This window comes from Acipenser ruthenus, chromosome 26, assembly GCF_902713425.1.
Source record: "Acipenser ruthenus chromosome 26, fAciRut3.2 maternal haplotype, whole genome shotgun sequence".
NCBI classification, from domain to species: Eukaryota; Metazoa; Chordata; class Actinopteri; order Acipenseriformes; family Acipenseridae; genus Acipenser; species Acipenser ruthenus.
This window is the reverse complement of record NC_081214.1, coordinates 2,265,644-2,287,269: the sequence shown is the minus strand read 5'-3', so window position 1 is coordinate 2,287,269 and position 21,626 is coordinate 2,265,644. Positions and strand designations below refer to the sequence as shown.

Genomic DNA, 21,626 nt, shown 5'->3' with positions numbered 1-21,626 from the left:
TTGGTGCGACGTCAAGGGTTGTGAACCGCCTGGGAACACGCTTGTCATTCCTCAGGAGCGTCTGCAGTTATCATCTCTAATGACAAAGCTACTGAGCAACCCCTTGAGATGACTTCCAAGCCCCTCCGTAGGTTAGAGAAGCCAGCATCATTTCAGTAAGCTGAGGTGTGCCCGAGGGAAGAGCCTGTTTGAATAATTGATCAGTCCAGCGTCCTTGTGTGCATGGGGGGGGGGGGGAGGAGTCTGGCCGGTGCAGAGAGACTTTGCCAGAGGGCTGGCAGTAGGCACTCAGTTGGCAGGTGCTTCTGCACGATTGAGAAAGCACCAATCCTTTATAAAAGTGCACCCCCAAAGTTTCAGAAGCACTAAAGGAGCTCATCAGACCCGAGGTCAATCACAACTGGAACTGTGCGATTTGTAATGAACTGCAGTTACTATATAACTGTAGCTGAACCTTGAACCTGCGCATTTGTAATTACACCATGGCACTGATCGATTACAGTTCAGTTACGCATTCATTTGTCACTCGATCGTTCCTCTTGTATTTTCATACACTTTTGGGGACCCCGTTTGTTTTATATTTTTTTTCTTCAAATAACAGTATAATACAGCGGGTGTCCAATCCTGGTCCTGGAGGGCCACTACTCCACTCCGGGGTTTAACAGGAACAATGAGATCATGAACTATTTCAATATCTGGATGGAGGTGAATTGGTTCAGTTAAACACTTTAGAACTGGGTTGGAACAAAGACCAGGAGTGGAAAGGACAGCTTTGGCCGCCCCTCATGTAATATATTCACAGCCCTAGTGATCTGTCTACATGGGTTTTTCCCTTCACAATGGACGCTCACCAGGTAACTTCCACCATCAGCGCGAGTCGGAGGGATCGATGTTCTGCGTCTGAAGGAAATGAACTAGTCTGGTTTTCAATGGAGTCCCAGCAGGCAGATGGAAATGCAGCATCATCATTATCATCATCATCAGGACCTGCCCTCTGTTTGAGACGAGGTCCCCTATTATCCCCCTATGATCCCCGTGGCTTGTTGATTTTTTTAATTAGCCTCGTCCCTATATTGGAAAGTGAGCTCCTGAGAGGTCAAGGCATTGCACGTGTTAGTGTGTCTCTCCTCTTCACCGCCTCCCGGGAACGAAGGCAGCTTCTTAAGGTTCCCTGTGACACGCAAACCTGTTTTTTTCACCGGAGCAATTAATTATAAGCAGCTCACTAGCACCTCTGCGCACCGCGTGGGGAGAGAGAAGGCTTTGTGAGCAGAGCAGCTAGAAGCACCTAGAAGCACCGAGACTCCTGCCACACGCCAGGACTGTACAGCAAATCACAGGGGAGCGCAGGCTCAATTCTGCAGGCTGATCAATGCTACGCGGGGAGGGGCACAGCAATGTACCTGAACCGAGCCCCACTGTTTAATTTAGTGTAAGAGGTTCTGCAACTAAAATGATCAGAATACACCTAAGAAAGTTAACGAACATGAATAGGCCATACGGCCAATCTCAGCTCATCCGGTTCCTAGCAGCTGATTGATCTCAGAACTTTGTCAAGTTTGGTCTCAAAGGATCCAAGTGATTCTGTCTCAACAACACGACTAGGGAGCCCATTCCATATACACTTGGCACTCTGTGTGTGAAGAAGTGTCTCCTTCCCTCTGTCCTAGTCGAGCTCCAATTACTTTAATACTGTGTCGTGTGTGGTTTTGTGCTCTGTGCGGGATTGGGTTAACGAACACATTTTCCATTTGCCTGCTGCACAGAAAGTGAATCTATAGTGTGGTGCCTGGATAAGTGAGCTGCACTGGAGTCAACGTGACAGCAAAACAAAGGGACTGGCAAGAACGATTACATGGACATGGCAATATTAGATACACATGTACGTGGGGGTTTGCAGTATTTTTCAAACACGTTGTGGACCTTTAAGCTGTGCAGACGGTTTTCTAGATAGCCGATCAATCCGACTGTATTCTGCCAGCATGTTTGAACACATTTAAACATTCAATAAGGAGGTGTGAAAATCCCTCAAGTGCCGTAAGCTTCATTTACGCAATTACTAACACCAGAAAAAAGCGAGGTGACAACAGATGACAAGCCAGATTACCATGACAACATTTTAATGACTCATCGCAGATACTGCAGCACACAACTTTAACCACTGAGCTACTCAAACCCACTGCCTTCCACACTGCAGCCCAGCACTACAACCACTGAGCTACTCAAACCCACTGCCTTCCACACTGCAGCCCAGCACTATAACCACTGAGCTACTCAAATCCACTGCCTCCCACACTGCAGCCCAGCACTATAACCACTGAGCTACTCAAATCCACTGCCTCCCACACTGCAGCCCTGCACTATAACCACTGAGCTACTCAAACCCACTGCCTCCCACACTGCAGCCCAGCACTATAACCACTGAGCTACTCAAATCCACTGCCTCCCACACTGCAGCCCAGCAATATAACCACTGAGCTACTCAAACCCACTGCAGCCCAGCACTATAACCACTGAGCTACTCAAACCCACTGCCTCCCACACTGCAGCCCTGCATGGCACTTGCTGTGTGGGTTGCTGTGCTGTGAACAGGTGTTTCTGTACCTCTCCTGGCCTGGGCCTGCCTCACCCTCCACACTGTCTTGGGGATCTCGAAGTTGTAGTTTTGGGGCAGCGCCTTGACGGCCTCCTGCAGTTCCACGTCATTCAGAATCTCGGCAGGAATCTGGTTAGCCACCCGTCGCTGGGGTCCTCGACCTGCCAGGGAAACAAACAAGACATTAAAAGAAATCGCTGAATGCTTCTGAATGCTGGGAAGAAACACAGGTCTCAGAACAGGACAAACACATCTTTAGTAATCCTCTCTATGGCTTTCCCTGTAGCACTTTTACAGCACATGAAAACATGAAGCTCAGTACTGTGATGGGTTAATGTAAGGTAATGAAATACAAACAAGCAGAAGCTACAGCTGGGATGCACTGACATGTCCTTCTGAAGACTATCATGCCTATTTGTTACTGCCTCGCACTTTGAGATCGGTAAACGATGGCCTCTTGGCAGTTCCAAGAACTCCATTAGAAACCTGCAGAGCGAGAGCTTGGAGTGTCCGGCCCTTTGGAACTCACTTCCACACTGGATCCGGAATGCTGAGTCCGTCAGGGTTTTTAAATCTAAGCTCGAAACACATCTCTTTGATTTGGCCTCTCGCTAGCAAGCAGTTTGAATGAATCATATGCTGCTTTACATTTTGGAGATAACAGTTCTCCAGTTATGCCAGCATTTGCCAGAATCGCACTTGTGTAGCAAAGCAAGGCCAGCAATACTTTAAGGCAGACATTAACACCAGGAGGATTTGAACTGGCACCATGGCAGCGTATTTTACTGCTGCTGCAGCTGCACACATTACATTCTTAATATTATTGAAGAATCAATCTAAGTATGTCTTTCTTCAGCCCTGATGTTAAACTATGAGCAGCAGTTTTGTGGGGGTTGTTACTGGAAGTACAGGAATGGAAATGATGCCCCTTTCACACTGGCACTGGTCCTGTCTACCCGGGTCACAATCCCGGGTAGTGTGAAACCACGTACCTGGGTCAGACCCGGGTTAGCAGGTTGATCCATTCCTGATTGTACTATGAGTCTAATAAGACACACCGGAGTTTGTTACCTGTACACTGTGGCTAATCAAGCTCACAGTAAAACCTGGAATGGGTTAAACTGCTCTGCAATAAGAGTCTTATTGCCATCCCTGTAGTAGAAGCATTTTTATGAAAATGCTCTGTAAAGTCAGCGTTGTGTTACGAATGATTCCCATATCCCTTACATTAATATAACACACAGACACCACATCAATAACCACTTACAAGAGCCGCAAAATCTTATTGCTTTTTTTTGTTTTATTGTTTACTACACAAAATAATCAAAGATTAATTTTCAAGATCTCATGTCTGCATACACGTGACGCCGCCTCAGCAGCGATTACACAAGGCTATAAACACTCTCTTATATTTGTTCTGTAACGTGTTACCCGTTCGCATTGCTGTAAACAAACTGAATTAATAAAACATATACCTGCCGGCTTCTTCGCTGCTGTGATCCGCGTCTCTGACAAGGGCGCTGCCATCCTTCCAAACAAAAACACATGAGACACGGAAAGACAAAGCCAATCGAGGAGGAGAGCGCTCAACCGCTGGCAAGTCCGACGAATCGAGAAAGGAGCAGTCGAACTGGGAAAGCGTACCGTGCACACGTTTGAATGGTCGTGCCATTGATATACAGTAGTTACAAATGATTGTATTTGACCGTGGGTGTGTAAATGTGGCCAGCGGCTAGCAGGCGAGTTAGCCGAAATGTTTTCAACGCTGTAACTTTGCTTACAGCCTACAGCAGTAACCCATTCCCGGTTTGACTGTGAGTTTAATAAGATTCACCTGAGCTCTTACCTGCACTGTAGCTCATCAAGTTTGTGGTAAAACCCGGACTGGGTGAAACTGCTATGCAATGGGATGCCAACTGGCCCCATAATTCCGGGACACTGTAAGACAGGTCAGGTTTGTAACTCGCCTACAAACTAAATCGCTTAAAAACTACAAGTGAAGTGGGTGTGAAGCGCGTGAGTGGCTTCCATAAATGTGTTTTTAATTGCGGTGGCGGTTCTATCGGGAGCGCATCATGTATTAAAATCGTATTGCTATTGTATAAGGTAAACAATGTGTCAAAACAGTGCAATTCCCTCGTTAGAGAAAATGTTTCAGTCGCCCACATTCATTCTCGTTTAACCTTGTGGTTAAGTTTGTGTTTACTTAATATTTCTTCCTGCTTCACACAGTCCCGCGCCAGTCAGACAAATGCAGCAAATCAGCGAGCTGTATCGGTCTGACTGTGATGGAAACGCTCCTCACGGGAAGCCATTCCCTCCCCCGGACACATGTGCTTTTAGTAACTAGCTAGCAAAACAATTCAATTCATTTAAACACAGGTCACGCAATTCACTCTCAGTGTGTGCGTGTGTGTCTCTGTCTCTCCGACAGTGTTTAGGTGTGTGTTTAAGTGGGTGTGTAAGTGACTCCCCCAATCCGCTTCCTAACTAGATTCCCGGGATGAAGTTAGAAGCAGAGGGAATGCGTGCAGACAGAGGCCGGTACTCGAGGCTGGGTGTTGTATTGGATTACAGCACTTAGAAAAGCACACTGATGAAATAGAGCCGTCCTGCAGGGAGGAGAGCAGGACAGGAGAAGAGAAAAGCAATCTCACCGATAGACACGCAAGCACACGCAGACAGACACACACACACACAGGTACACATTAATAATAATCTATGTGTCTAGGTATAATATATTGTATGTAATATATTGAAGGTTATTCTGTATGCAAGATGGGTCCACCCTTCTCAAGGTTTCCCATAGCAAAGTGTGATAAAGCACGGTAAGGGAAGAATTGTAAAGCCCAGAGAGGTATAAAAATATAGCACGCCATGGGAAATGATGGTTAATGTGGTTTGTCAAACTTGTACTTTACTTGTTTTATTGTATTTCTTGCTCTTATTGTATTACTTGTATTGTAACGCTTGAAATGTTTTTGCTTACGATTGTAAGTCGCCCTGGATAAGGGCGTCTGCTAAGAAATAAATAATAATAATAATAATAATAATAATAATAATAATAATAATAATAATAATGAATACTAACCATGGGAAGACTGCATCTGATCTGCTGTGCACACTCGCCATGGTAAAGCATATTCAAATCTAGCGTCCGAAAGTGCTGACGTAGCTATAGGGCCAGTACAACAGAATACAATTTTTTGGGAAGCCGTGGCTAGCAGTGTTCTATAGTGATCATGTGATAATGTAGCGTAATTACAGGTAAGAAAAGACAGATAAGGACAGTTTGTTGAGCGCTCCTTTAAGGCGGAAGGAGGGGGCAGTGAGATTGTTGCTGGAGCTAATAATAAGAGGTAAGAAATGGATGTGAAAGCAATCCATTAAGCATTGTTCATCCAATCTGGAATGCTGGGGGCGCCTCGCCCACGTGAACACATGTTCACACAGCCCGGCCTCGTTATTTATTTCTGAATTGATTCATTTATTTAGATGTTGTTCTGCAGGGCGCGCAGCGGTGTTTCGTCTTGTTTACAAGCACTTCCCAGCCCGTGGGCGGACAGCGGAATTAAGATCACTAGACACAGGACTCCGGGCGGCAGCGCTCCGATTAGAAACGAAGTGATTGACGTAAGCATTGGGGAGCCCTGAGAGCTACGGCAGCGTATTTAAAAATATGGTAAACCAAACCATCCCGTAGTAAATGCAGAGCAAAATGCAATCGCATTGTAAACCCGGAGAGATATGGTAACGCATATTTAAGCATGGTTAACTAGTATAACCATTGCAAAGTTATGTGGCAAACTTTTAAAAGGGTTGTCATCTGACTGATTCGTCAGACGCTGTTTAGACACAGGACCATGTTTTTTTTTTTTAAAGCGCTTCCTACATTCTTTCATTATTTTTTGAAAGAAGAAATAATGATGTTGATGTTACAAAAACGAGACACCAAACAGCACATTGCGAGCGCTGAAGAGAACTTCGTTGTTTGTTTGTAGTTTTTGAAAAATGTAACAGGATTTTAAAAAAATTAACATGGTGTCAGTTGTTTGTCCTGATTTGGGAGCTGCCTCGCACGCATTCACCAGGCCTTTATAGCCTGGTGAATGCACCTTTAAGTCACGCCGGGTCGAAAGTTTCAATTAAAGGTCAGAGATTGGAGTTTCCTTTCTGGGATAGGCTATGTAAAATGTGTGTATATGGGTAATATAATATATTATTTTTTTACAATGAATAATTCTTCAGACCTGCGCTACATTTCAACTCATTTCCATCTGCCATCTGCTATCCCATCTAATCGGTCCGGTTGAAATGCATGAGGGAAGACGGACTAACTCGTTTATATCGTTCTGTACCGCCGGGAGAGATTGAGGATTGCTGCTCGGTAGGATTTTTATTTATTTATTTATCAATTTCTCTGCAAAAAAAGGTATGGGGGAGGAGAAGCCGGGACGGCGGGACATTATAAGGAAATCGGTATTTGAGACACGGCGCACGGCTCCCAACAGCGAGTTATTCCGTTTAAAATAAACTTTACAGAACTTTACAGACACAATGTAACTAAATGCAATACAAATTACAGAGAAAACTTCATACCGTTTTTAATATCGACGCTCTTTGAAACATGGAGAGCGGCCCAAGGCTGAATGTAGCAACTTAAAAATTAATATTAAATATTTATACCCGTGTTTCCGGGCATGCAGCAAGTAAAACCTTTGTGTGCACTTTTAAAAGTCTCAAGCGTATACCGCGCTGTGTGTTCAGTTAATACACCCCAGAGAAAGAGAAGCTCCAGCTACAGTGATCGGCCACCAATCTGAAAAACGCTAAGCACGGAGTAAAGGGTTAAGTCTGCTTGCAGCGCTCTGTTGCGTGGAGCTCGCGGAGTGAGCTCCTTCTCCTCGTGCTCGTTTCAGATCATTGTGGCCGGCAGGCAGACAGGCTGCTCAATGCCTTCCATAGCGATCAATGCCGTTTCATCTCGGGGTCCAGATCGTTATGGAACGGCTTGCTGCTGAAACTCCATAGGGCTCTGATGCTGTGAGCGCCAGTGTGTGCACGGGTGAGTGTGTGAGTGAAACAGGACCCATTGCCAAAAAGTGAAGTGTAAAGTTTACACACTGATGAGGGGAACAGTGAACTGGCAGTGTACCACCATGTCACACCACCTGCTTAAAATCCCCAGGAATATCACACCCCTGCTGCGACTAGGCTCACACACATAACGCACCTCCCCTCCCGCTCCTCCTTGCCATGGAAACGACCACTAATTGAGCCTAATTAGAAGAGAGCGCATCACACACACACACACAGGGGCATCACAGCAGATTCTGACCAATTTAGCCAATGATCTCACCGTGTAACAATTTTTTTTTTTGGTTCCTGGGTAGTAAGTGTTATTTCCTAATTGCTTATGCCTCAAAAGTATAGAAAATGGCTATTATTCCCCACAAACTTTGCTTTTGTGACCAGGACAGTGATATTTTGAAATTTACCTATTTTCCAGAACATTCCAGATAGATTCAGTGCTGAGTAAACTTGGAGTAACTTCTAGAACTTTCTAGAACTTTCCAGTAATATAAATAGTAGTATAAATACAGGGGCCTTAAGCCCACCAGTTCAGTTTAGTTCCAGCTGCCGAAATGGATACATATCTGCATTTTTCTGAGATGGCATCAAGGTCATAGGAGACTTCAAAATGGTGGCATTCCTGATGGGTCTCCAAGGCGGTTTTATCAAGTTTCCCTGCTATCTTTGCCTTTGAGACAGCAGGGACACCAAGGCGCACTACCACAGGCAGGACTGGCCACAGCGGAACCGAGTTCTCTGTGGGGAGGAACAACGTCAAGTGAGAGCCACTGGTGGACCCCCGGAAGGTGCTGATGCCACCACTGCACATCAAATTGGGCCTTATGAAACAATTTGTAAGCGCTCTAGATAAGGAGTCGGCAGCCTTCAAGTACCTTCAAGACTTCTTCCCTAAGCTGTCTGAGGCAAAGGTCAAAGCCAGTGTCTTCGTCGAACCACAGATAAAGAAGATCCTGGAGTGCAATGAATTCTCCAAGAAGCTCACTAGTAAGGAGAAAGCGGCTTGGAACAGCTTTGTCGCAGTGGTTTGGGGCTTCCTGGGCAATCACAAGGCCGAAAACTATGTGGAGCTGGTTGAGACTCTGCTGAAGAACTACGGCACAACAGAACATGGGAGCGTACTCGGAGGAGGAAAGCGAGCGCTTCCACCAGGATATACTGGACTTTGAACGCCGCTACCAAGGACAGTATAACGAGAACATGAGGGGAGACTACATTTGGGGACTGATTCGTGAAAGTGATTTACAGTATAATCGTAAATCTCGAAAAACTACTCACTTCTAAATCTTTTGTAGTCATTTTTGTATTACTTTAGTATAAATACATGTTAATTTGGATTCATATGTTGTTTTTTTCTGACTTTATGTGAACGAAAAGACACAAATTCGCCCGTTTTCTCATTGGAAATAGGTACATTTCAAAATATCACTGTCCTGGTCACAAAAGCAAAGTTTGTGGGAAATAATAGCCATTTTCTATACTTTTGAGGCATAAGCAATTAGGAAATAACACTTACTACCCAGGAACAAAAATTGTGTTACATAGTGTCTTCTAAGAATGATCTCCGTGAACGCGCCCATTGGCTAACATGGTCAGATTGTGCACAGAATCTGCGCAGAGTGATCCCCGTGAACGCACCCAAGGTGTTTGTGCTGTCCTGCAGACCAGCCCCGCCCATCCCCTCAGCACAGGACCGGGACCCTGCCTTTCCTAACTTCTTCCGTTTATATTTCTTTTCTACTCACCTGTGTCTTCATATCTGTCTGTGTCGCCCACCTTCTTTCTTTCTAGATTTATTTTTAAATCGTGCGTCTTGTGCAGCATTTGCCGGTGGTGTAGGTGTCAGTGAAAAGTGAATATATTTATTATTGTCTTGACCCTCTTGTAAATATCTACAGAGAGAGAGAGAGAGAGAGAGAGAGAGAGAGAGAGAGAGAGAAGGAGTACAGAGAATTCGCACAGCTCTGTATCCCAGGAGAATCCGGATGCGACAGGATGTACAGTATATATCTCATATATATATCTCAATCATTTTCCAGAGCAATTTGCTCTTTAAAGAAAGAAGATAATTCGTGTTGCACGCATACACACGAGAATGTAAGCAGCAGAACGGGGCTCACACGCACACGGTCTGAGTAATCTATATACAGATTTGTCTGTAATCACGTACGTTCCAGGAAGTCATAACAACTTCTAAAATAGGAGCTCATTCTTTTGAATACAGGGCTTCTAGTAAACTGACGTGGGGAGGGCGATCAATCTGATATCAATTAGTGATATTCGGATTCCCTGCGGTTTCAAATAAAGCTCTTCCAGAATGCACCATAACAACATGGGCTGCACAACAGCGACAAACACTAGTCTCAGCAATATGATTTGAGCAACACAAGTTGGTAAGTGATGGTATTAATGTGTTTTCTTTATTTGTTTTGTGACCTACAGCACAAGGAAGTGACATAGCTACCAGGAAGCAGCATTTTTTTTTATTTTTTTAAATCTAGTTTGGCACTTTTAAAAGTTTTCAAATAACCCCCTTTTTAAGTAAATAGTTTAAAAAGTGAAAAGCTGATAGCATCATTTACACACACACACACTCACACACACACACACACACACACACCCGCCACATTCTCGTTGTATTGATTGGTTTCATTTCAATAAGCTTAGTAGATAGTTGATGATCATATGCAAATCTATCGTGCATTCATTCCCACGGGCTTGTGAGGACAGACACCTAGAATAAAAACACATCAAAATCCAATTTGAATTAAATTAGAGAGAGAGAGAGAGAGAGAGAGAGAGAGAGAGAGAGAGAGAGAGAGAGAGTATAGCCTATATATTATATTAATTTACCAAAAAGAAAAAGTGCTGTTGCTTTTCAAAGACATTAATCTGTAATAAACAGAGAGAGAAAGAGAGAGAGAGACTGTGTGAGAGAGAGAGGAGGGAAGAGGAGAGAGATGAAAACACCTAAGAGCCCGCATCACATGTCTAGGCGCAGGTTGCCGAGGGAATTGGTTGGTATTTTTGAACTCAACTGAAAGCAAAACGCGTTTTCATAAATGTGAAATATAGGAGGCGTTCTGTTTCAGCAGACAGCGCTCGAGAGAGCATGAAGTTGAAGCCCTGCTCGTATATATTTATCAGCTGCTACAGTACTTCTAAATACAAGCGCATTCATATTATTACAGCAGCGTCTTTTTTATCTTTAGAGTGGATGTTATTTTTTTGAGGATGTTAAAATAAGAAAGATAGTCTGCTGGGCTCCACGGATACATTGCCTTGTGTTGACTGGTCTGATGTAAACCGCTGTCGTTTTCGTAGAAAAGAAAGACAAAGGGAAGATGATATACATTTTCATATACATATATTAAATTAGAAAACACCTGGATCGGCGCTGCCCGAAGGAAAGCGAGCAGGGTGTGCTTTTTGTAGCTATCTGTTAACCTATCGATCAGGCTGTGTGACTGTCTTACACAGAACAGAGAGGATAGCGGAGCCGGCGGGACCATTATTTCGCTTTTATTGTTGTTGTTTTTCAACACAGAAAACAAAACAAAAAAACGGGAAGAAAAACAAAGGAAGCTTGGAGATAAAATAAAAAGACGGAGAGGTTTTTTTTTTTTTTTTTTTTAGCAGAACTCACGCCTCAAATCCAAGTGTTACAGACGGCACAGCCAGAGGGGGCATCGCTCCGCGGCACTTACTCTGTTGTGATTATTATTACGGTATTTTGTCAAACCGTAACAAACAAAAAACATTTTATACGGTGAAGTGGGGAAGACGGCTCCCTCTATAAAGACGTTCAAACTACAATACAGGATACTTCCCTATTGTTTTGCACAACTGCACTGGAGAGCAAACGGCGCCGACATGGGTTCATGATATTATTATTATTATTATTATTATTATTATTATTATTATTACTGTGAATTTGAATTCTGTTTTAACACTTGCTTAGGCTTCTCCGGTACTTCGGCGTGGAAGGAGACCCATCTATTAACAGCAAGGACCATTTGCTGTCTTGTTCATGCGTTTGTTTTACATTTATAAACTCAAATGCAATGCTGCTGTGATCTGGGCAGATGAAGACGGATGAAAACAGGAGTCTCACCAGCGCTGAACTATATAAGAAACGTCTCCTCCCTTTTTTTTTTTTTTTTTTTTTTTTAATCACTTTAGGGAATGAAAACACTTTTAAAATAAACAAGAAAAAAATGCCATTCCCGATTTTGGACTTAGTGGGGCAATTCGATTTTTTGGTTCTGGCTCCTTTCGAATCTGGACTAAGAGGACTACTGCTCCGGATTGCAATGTAACTGGGAAAACATCACACCTAATTCAAATATACATATATATTGCAGAAAAAAAAGACTCGAGCTTTGACCACCTCAGCTCCCGACACGCATGCTAACTGGAATACTGTACCGCGTCTACAAAAGAAAACACGTTTCAACATGTTTAAACGAGGTAAGCGAACACACTTTCTAATTGTATCTGGTTTTGTCTTTATTTTGTATTGGTGTTATTTGAAGTATTATTATGAAAAGTAAGTGATGTGATTATCAGGTAAGTGCTCGGTATATAACGGGCTGCCTCGTATTTGTGCACACGTGTGCAGTATATAAGTACTGGAGGCATTGCTAGATGGCTATTTCTTGTATGTTTGTTTGGTTTACCGCCTTGTCTCCCGTGCATGTTACTTTCAGTGTCGTCTTACTTTGTAGTGTGCATAAAACATGACTCCATATCGCGTAATATTATTGTTAAAAATAGAAAGGGTTGCCGCACTGCAGGTTTTCTTTCCTAGTTGCTACTTCTCTGACTCGAGCGCTTTGGTTTGATTTGACGGTGCGCTGTGCAGCTCAAGCGTCTCTGTTTCAGCACCGTGGACGGGCGCTGTTGAACTGTACAGAACAGGGAAAGTTCGTCGATAATGGTTTTTTTTGTCGGGAGAAGGGGGGGGGGGGGGGGGGGGGGGGAAGGGGTGGTGGTAGAGGCTACGGTTTGTAGAGCGTTTGCAGGACAGTGCCAAAAAAAACGAGCGCGTATCGGTGTTAGCATTGCAAACATGCTGGAACGCTGGCCAGCGCAGTGACTGTGTGTGCGCGAGTCGCGCTGCTCGGATACCCAGCGGCTATTCATTATCAACACCATGAACATAACTGGAGTGGAGGGGTGGTTAGTTATGTTGCAATATAACTTCAGGAAGGGGGGGTGTCTGTTTATATAGAAGAAGAAACACATGCAGCCACTGAAATTCCCAGAAGGGTATTTTGTTATGTATTTGTTTTTATGGACCGATCCCCTGTGTGTAAAGTAAAGACTACCATTTTATATTCTACAGTCTGTCCTTCCTTTTACATTTAATGTTCGTATTTTTTTTAAGCAGCGCGTTATCTTCTGATAATTGAATTGACATGACACGGTAGCGCTCAGAGGGGTCGTGTTGCTTGCAATGGAGCCGTGCTCCGGTCTAGAGCTGCTCCCTGAACCGCTCCAGCGCAGCAGCGCTCGTGATCGCACGTGTAGCTCCATGACCTCTGCATGTCATGCACCGAGAGCGGAACAAGAGCGCTGCGTGCTTTTGAGGTTATTTTTTAGTTACAGCGGTGTGTGTGTTAGATATTACAGTATAGTCCAACTTAGCCGCAAGCCGCTTTGCTGAATAATTTCGTTTGCGCACGACCTGAATAATATTTGGCTACGCAAGCAGTTCCATTCATATGCAAAGCACTGTAAAATCCTCTCTGGATAGCAGTGTGTTTTATATACACAGGCAGTTCTGCACACAATCATCTGAGGACTATTATAATACGCCTGTTTAAAAAAGGCTGTATTAAGCAGGGCAGCACAGTACATTTATAAGCCACGCATCTAAAGTCGGGTATGTATGTGTTTGTGCCTGAAGGTAAGCAGTTGCCTTACTGTACCGTGTCTTATCAATGCGTGTGCAACTAAAAAAGAATACAATGCGGGCTCGGATCTGACCACCGAAAGAGTACTTCTGGTTATAACTGACTAATACAAAATCGGGCGGTGGTGTTGGAGCGGATGGTGTTTGCGCTGAGGAGGGCGGTGGTGTTGGAGCGGATGGTGTTTGCTCTGAGGAGGGCGGTGGTGTTGGAGCGGATGGTGTTTGCGCTGAGGAGGGCTGTGGTGTTGGAGTGGATGGTGTTTGCTCTGAGGAGGGCGGTGGTGTTGGAGCGGATGGTGTTTGCGCTGAGGAGGGTGGTGGTGTTGGAGTGGATGGTGTTTGCTCTGAGGAGGGTGGTGGTGTTGGAGCGGATGGTGTTTGCGCTGAGGAGGGTGGTGGTGTTGGAGTGGATGGTGTTTGCTCTGAGGAGGGTGGTGGTGTTGGAGCGGATGGTGTTTGCGCTGAGGAGGGTGGTGGTGTTGGAGTGGATGGTGTTTGCTCTGAGGAGGGTGGTGGTGTTGGAGCGGATGGTGTTTGCGCTGAGGAGGGTGGTGGTGTTGGAGAGGATGGTGTTTGCTCTGAGGAGGGTGGTGGTGTTGGAGCGGATGGTGTTTGCGCTGAGGAGGGCGGTGGTGTTGGAGCGGATGGTGTTTGCTCTGAGGAGGGTGGTGGTGTTGGAGCGGATGGTGTTTGCGCTGAGGAGGGTGGTGGTGTTGGAGTGGATGGTGTTTGCTCTGAGGAGGGTGGTGGTGTTGGAGCGGATGGTGTTTGCGCTGAGGAGGGTGGTGGTGTTGGAGTGGATGGTGTTTGCTCTGAGGAGGGTGGTGGTGTTGGAGCGGATGGTGTTTGCGCTGAGGAGGGTGGTGGTGTTGGAGAGGATGGTGTTTGCTCTGAGGAGGGTGGTGGTGTTGGAGCGGATGGTGTTTGTGCTGAGGAGGGCGGTGGTGTTGGAGCGGATGGTGTTTGCTCTGAGGAGGGTGGTGGTGTTGGAGCGGATGGTGTTTGCGCTGAGGAGGGCGGTGGTGTTGGAGCGGATGGTGTTTGCGCTGAGGAGGGCGGTGGTGTTGGAGCGGATGGTGTTTGCTCTGAGGAGGGTGGTGGTGTTGGAGAGGATGGTGTTTGCGCTGAGGAGGGCGCTGGTGTTGGAGCGGATGGTGTTTGTGCTGAGGAGGGCGGTGGTGTTGGAGCGGATGGTGTTTGCGCTGAGGAGGGTGGTGGTGTTGGAGAGGATGGTGTTTGCGCTGAGGAGGGCGGTGGTGTTGGAGTGGATGGTGTTTGCGCTGAGGAGGGCGGTGGTGTTGGAGCGGATGGTGTTTGCTCTGAGGAGGGCGGTGGTGTCGGAGCGGATGGTGTTTGCGCTGAGGAGGGCGGTGGTGTTGGAGTGGATGGTGTTTGCGCTGAGGAGGGCGGTGGTGTTGGAGTGGATGGTGTTTGCGCTGAGGAGGGTGGTGGTGTTGATGCATGTTTTACTATCAGGACCTCCCACCCCTTCGCCATGCTTATAGATTTGGTGTTGGAGTGGGCGTCTCGTTAGCAGTGTGATACTGACAGCTTCTCATCTCTGTCACGATAATGAGCAGTGATCTGGGTTCAGTTAGCGAGGAGAGGTTTTGTTTCCTGCAGTGTAAGAATCATGTGCCCAAATATAGTTCAGCTAATGGTGTATGGAGTCAATTGTAACACGTGTTACAACTGGCCCCAACCCAGGAAGCCATTACTAAACCTCATGTTCCAGCAAGAAACAACAAGAGCAATCAATTGTGTGAATTCTAAGTACAGAGATCAGGGATGAGAATGCTCAAAGTCTGGATCCATACACTGGATAACACAGACAGCTTCTCTTCCACAGGCAGACAGAGAGCTGAACTGAGCATGTGCAGAGTGAGTGACGGCTCTCTAGCTTGCTTGTGATTGGAGAGATTCAAGGTGTTACAACCGTCCCGTGTTACAACTGTCCCCGGTCTCCCCTACCGTGTTTGTGTTTCTAACAGTCCTCTCTCCTGTCTGTCTTCAAATGACCTGCCATGATCCAGTCCTTTATTTCTGCAGGCTGTTTCAAATGCCGCCTTCCCATTCCAGCAGTGATTAATCTGTTGTCTGGTTGTGCTGTAAATAGATTTAGTAATTGCTATTTGCGAATCTTGCGTCAAATTGAAAATTTTACAGACAAGAGATCCTTCAACTACAATGCCTTCAGGGAGCTTGCTTGTTCTTTTTTTCATGTGGTTTTATCATGTGACCCATATAGGAGACACAGCGATTGGAAATTAATTTCAAAGGGTGTGTGTAGCAGAGCTCTCTCTCTCTCTCGCTCTCTCTCTCTCGCTCTCTCATATAATAATATAATAATGTTAATAGATGTTTATGACTGCGGTACAGCTAATTTACACAATTTCAGTTGGTATGATAACAGCAGTTAGAGCTAATATCCAAAATGCTGTTTCATCCTGTATCTCCTGATTGTAATTCAGGGCGTGCAAAAAGGTTATTAGTGTGGCTTAACACTGAGAGAGGAGAAGAGGGGAGCAGGGAGAGGAAGGCATAGGGGTGAGGGAAGGAGGAGAGAGAGTGTGAGAAGGGTTGGGGTAAAGAGAGAGAGGAAAGGAATAAGGAGAGAGAAGGAGGAGGAGAGAGGAGAGGAAAGGGGTAAGAGAGACAGGGGAAGAATGGTGCCACATATTGTGACATCCCGACTTCTCACAATGCTGATAATCCACTGCAGTGCCATGACACCAAATCTGTACCAGGCACTCAGCGTGGTGCTTTTTCAGGAAGACTGTACTGTGCAGTATTTGCTCCCCTTGCTGGTAATGCTGCGGTCTGCTATTGGTGGTTCTGCTAGGGTTTGTTTAAGATAATACGCTAGAATATAAACGAGATCCCAATAGGATTTTTTTTTTCAAACGTTTCTATGAATGTACCGATGGCACACACACAGTCACCCCCAACAGTGCTAAAAATAGACTCTAGCTCCTCGAATGGGCTGCACTTTTCTGAAGCAGAGAGACCATTTCCTGGGCATGAGGGCAGTGTGTGGGGCTGCCAGTGTAAATGTCAGCCCTGCAATGCAGAGCCAACAAGGCAGATGTGCCGGCCAGCTGCGCCCTTCCTTTGCTTTTATTTGACAGCGAGGTGTCCGTGGCGCGCTGTTTGATTTGATTTCTTTAACGTAAAACCTAACCACTGAGCTACTCAAACCCACTACCTTCCACACTGCAGCCCAGCACTCTAACCACTGAGCTACTCAAACCCACTACCTTCCACACTGCAGCCCAGCACTATAACCCCTGAGCTACTCAAACCCACTGCCTTCCACACTGCAGTCCAGTTCTCTAACCACTGAGCTACTCAAACCCACTACCTTCCACACTGCAGCCCAGCACTCTAACACTGAGCTACTCAAACCCACTGCCTTCCACACTGCAGCCCAGCACTCTAACACTGAGCTACTCAAACCCACTACCTTCCACACTGCAGCTCAGCACTATAACCACTGAGCTACTCAAACCCACTACCTACCACACTGCAGTCCAGTGCTCTAACCACTGAGCTACTCAAACCCACTGCCTTCCACACTGCAGCCCAGCACTCTAACCACTGAGCTTCTCAAACCCACTGCCTTCCACACTGCAGCCCAGCACTCTAACACTGAGCTACTCAAACCCACTGCCTTCCACACTGCAGTCCAGTGCTCTAACCCCTGAGCTACTCAAACCCACTACCTTCCACACTGCAGCCCAGCACTCTAACACTGAGCTACTCAAACCCACTACCTTCCACACTGCAGCCCAGCACTCTAACACTGAGCTACTCAAACCCACTACCTTCCACACTGCAGCCCAGCACTATAACCCCTGAGCTACTCAAACCCACTACCTTCCACACTGCAGCCCAGCACTATAACCCCTGAGCTACTCAAACCCACTGCCTTCCACACTGCAACCCAGCACTCTAACACTGAGCTACTCAAACCCACTACCTTCCACACTGCAGTCCAGTTCTCTAACCACTGAGCTACTCAAACCCACTGCCTTCCACACTGCAGCCCAGCACTCTAACCACTGAGCTACTCAAATCCACTACCTTCCACACTGTAGCTCTCCTATCTCTCACTCTCTGCCCTTCCCTCTTCCCTCCCTCCCTCCCTCCTTAGCACAGCCCCAGAGTGGTTTTTGCTGCATGTTTTTTTTTTCATGTTGAATTATTAATAACTGTTTTGATTCCCAAAATGATTGTGAATGTAGGTCTCCTGCCTTGTTAGGGCTGCAGCTTCCATTTCTGCGCACTCCTGTCATTTTTTGCTTTCTTTTTTTCTCCCAGACCTTCCCAGTGTTTTTGCTTCTTTTTTTGTGCATTTTTGCATATTTTAGATGAGGCACTTCTTGGCTCGGTTTTTGAATTAATAGATTTTTTTTTCCCAGCAGGCTCTGTCGTTGCTAATGATTCTGTATTCAGATCAATCTCAATGCTTGAAAAGGAGGTCCTCCTCAATCCCACAATGCAACAGAAACGTCTCGTTCGTTTACCGCCTCTTGAGACGAGCCAACCTGAGTGTGCTACAAACTGTGGCTGCCACATTAAATGTAAACACACATAATCCATAGGTGAATATTGGGATAAATGGGAAAAACTAAATCTTGGTTCTGAGATGTTTTTGTTTTCGCCTCCCTTTGGGATTTCCAAGCTGTGAATAATATCAGTTCATGGTTGGATTACCAGATTTTCAGAGTGAAAAAATGGGCCGTGTTAAAATAATGATATATAACAACACAATCACTGGGTGTATTTATTGGATGCTTAAAAGTGTTCGGTGGCTGCCTCTAATCAAGTCTCTTCATATACACTAGAACAGTATGGGACAGCTCAGGCTTTTCAGCTCGCACCGCAATGCATTCTGGTAAGTGTAGTCCTGCGGTAAAAGGTACCAGAATGCATTGGGGTGTGAGTTGAAAAGCCTCAACTGTTTTAAACTGGCCTAGTGTACATGGAGTCACATGGTAACGCTATTCCAGGATTGGAGGTGCCAGCTCCTGCTCTGGACTGCTCCATTCAATACTGAAGGATAATGAACAGACTGATTCAGTGATCAACAGCCTGAATGAGCAATTTGCCAGCATTTCTCGGTTTAAGGACTCAAAACGTGGCGAAGCTGCAAATGGATTTTCCTGACCCATTGTATCCCCCCTAATTGCAAGCCTGATAATTGCATATTCCTGCTAACTACATGAAGCCGTGAGTCGTTCTTCTGATAATGCACTTATCTGGTTCTGGTAATTGCGCTTTCAGGGTAATTGCATTAAACTGTTAAGCAAATTGCTTATTCTTAAGTTATGCTAATGCTTAGGGGTCAATTAAAAAAAAAAAAAAAAAAAAAGGTGTTATCTTCCAAGTATGAGCTCCTGGTATAAAATCTGTATTGCAAAAAACACCATTTTTAAAAAAAATAGCTGATCACCTTTTAAAAAAGCGTCGACCAGGTCATTCCCTTCAGTAAGTGTCTCTATGGAATGAAATAATTTACCATACAAGATAAATATATTGCATATACCCTTATAAAAGAGTACCACACTATTTTGGTATTATGCGTGGCTTTTTCCTCTGGCGATACTATGTGTTTACCATCGTTGACCACGATGTCCCAGGGTTTTTTATATGCTTTACCATACCTCTCTGGGCTTTGCAATGATTCCCTATGCTTTGCCATGCTTTGTCACACTTTGCTTTATAGGAAACGTGAAGGGTGTTGACAGAGACAGTAAGCTGATAGATGGACACATACAGACAGGCAGGATGGCTACAGTATACAGACAGATACATAGTCACAGGTATACATAAATATAACAGATACACTGCCCTCTGAGAAGTAATGGGACTCCTTGTGCTGGTAGATACTGCACAGCATCCCTCCCTGGAGATGCACAGCCCTAACCACATGGCTGTTCACATGGGCCAGCGAGCTGTGACTTCTCACCTGGAAATAATCAGCAATGTTGCAGCTTGCATCCTCTCGCAGGCTGTAATCGGGAGCAGGGATCTCTTTCTGAAAACATCCCACATTTCTGTAACTGTATCTGTATCTGTCTGTCAAGCTCTCTGTCTCCGCCTGTCTGTCGATTTATCTGATGATCCATTTTGTAACGATCTGGGGTGTCAGCTTGTTGAAATAACGTTCATTTTCAGAGTTCGATATTGAAATAATAATAATAATAATAATAATAATAATAATAATAATAATTAAAAGACAATGTTCAGATGGCAAATATTCTTAAAGGGCAGACCAAGATTTTTTTAAATCAGAATGCTGTTGCCATGCATTCATCAGAATGCTGTTGCTGTTTATTAATATGAAATTAGCAGGTAGATGATGTGAGAATGCTTGATACAGCAGGTGTTGGGTTTGTCACATGCATTGTCAATACGGTGCGTGTGATTTTAATATACTTCGTTTCAGTGCTGGTTGTGAAGTATCAATGCAATCATTATAGCAGCAATGTGTAAGCTCTTTCCTCTCGGTGGCTTCCTAATACCCTGTCACTGATAACTCCCTCTGCGGAAGACTAGCGATACCCTGGGAGGTATTGATTCATGTTATGGTTCAGGGATTTTATGTACAACAGAGATTTTTATTTTTTTAATATTGTACTGTGTAAGTGGATCATCTTTTGGTTCATTCGATACCCAAAACATGTGCAAATCAATGGCAATGCAGACAGCGTCACTGCAATGAAAACGGGTCTGTCTTGAGGGTCTGCTGCAATGGAACAAAGCTGCCATTGGTGGAGTTGTACCACATCAGACCCTGGGCCAGTTCCACAATGAACAATGAACTTCAGAGATGGCTTAAATCGATTCCCTTTTGCAATGTCATTTCATGCGTATGTGTGTTGTTTTTTTTTTTTTTTTTTACTAAATTGCATGTACGCTGTTGTTAATTTTAAAGATTGTTCCAATTGGAAAACTATTTTTTGATTAAAAAAAAATTATAATAATATTTGAACGGGTGAAACCAAAATAATTACACTTACAAATTAAATGAGCAAGCCAATTCTAATAGAATTAAATTATTTATTTATTTATTTTCAATGAGGGAGATTGAGAGAGAGAAAGGGTGTAGCGAGAGGACGACAAGTGAAGTAATTGATGGGGAGGGAGAGGGGGAGAGGAAAGATACTGTATTTATCTGCTGTGTTTTGTTCAACAGAAGATGAGCGATTGAGGTCAGGTTTTAATCAGTGCTGCTGTCAGAGTTCACTTAGCCTGACTGAGGACCAGCGCTCTGTGATTTAATAAAATATTCTGCTAAATATTCTGCATCAATAACCCCTTTGCCACTGGAATCCTCTCACTCTGTTACATACAGTCTAGTGTAGAGATCACTTCAGAACTGTGGATCTGAGAGCCAGCAAACTCAATACAGTCTAGTATAGAGAACTCAGTGCTGTACTGGGGATCTGAGAGCCAGCAAACTCAATACAGTCTAGTATAGAGAACTCTGTGCTGTACTGGGGATCTGAGAGCCAGCAAACTCAATACAGTCTAGTATAGAGAACTCAGTGCTGTACTGGGGATCTGAGAGCCAGCAAACTCAATACAGTCTAGTATAGATAACTCAGTGCTGTACTGGGGATCTGAGAGCCAGCAAACCCAATACAGTCTAGTATAGAGAACTCAGTGCTGTACTGGGGATCTGAGAGCCAGCTCATTCAATACAGTCTAGTATAGAGAACTCAGTGCTGTGGATCTGAGAGTCAGCTAATTCAATACAGTCTAGTATAGAGAACTCAGTGCTGTACTGGGGATCTGAGAGCCAGCTCATTCAATACAGTCTAGTATAGAGAACTCAGTGCTGTACTGGGGATCTGAGAGCCAGCTAATTCAATACAGTCTAGTATAGAGAACTCAGTGCTGTACTGCAGATCTGAGAGCCAGCTAACTCAATACAGTCTAGTATAGAGAACTTAGTGCTGTACTGGGGATCTGAGAGCCAGCTAATTCAATACAGTCTAGTATAGAGAACTCAGT

The 21,626-nt window shown here is 44.8% G+C and overlaps 2 protein-coding genes across 3 annotated transcripts in view; one reads left to right on the top strand and one right to left on the bottom strand.

Annotated features, from left to right (window-relative positions):
* The window catches only part of LOC117429582 (2-(3-amino-3-carboxypropyl)histidine synthase subunit 1-like), a 51,619-nt gene extending 47,403 nt beyond the window's left edge, over positions 1 to 4,216 (bottom strand). The window contains exons 1-2 of one of the 2 annotated variants that reach the window (XM_059001034.1): positions 4,072 to 4,216; positions 2,605 to 2,757 (exon numbers count right to left, since the gene is read on the bottom strand). In XM_059001034.1, coding sequence (XP_058857017.1) covers positions 2,605 to 2,757; positions 4,072 to 4,123 — 205 coding nt within the window. In that variant the 5' untranslated portion in view covers positions 4,124 to 4,216. The remainder of the gene's footprint in view (positions 1 to 2,604; positions 2,758 to 4,071) is intronic. The other variant, XM_059001033.1, reaches the window with a different exon arrangement.
* A 7,105-nt stretch (positions 4,217 to 11,321) lies between these two features.
* LOC117430409 (reticulon-4 receptor-like 1) overlaps positions 11,322 to 21,626 on the top strand; it is a 46,139-nt gene continuing 35,834 nt past the window's right edge. The window contains exon 1 of the mRNA XM_034050409.3: positions 11,322 to 12,157. Within this exon, the coding sequence (XP_033906300.3) occupies positions 12,145 to 12,157 (13 nt within the window). The 5' untranslated portion in view covers positions 11,322 to 12,144. The remainder of the gene's footprint in view (positions 12,158 to 21,626) is intronic.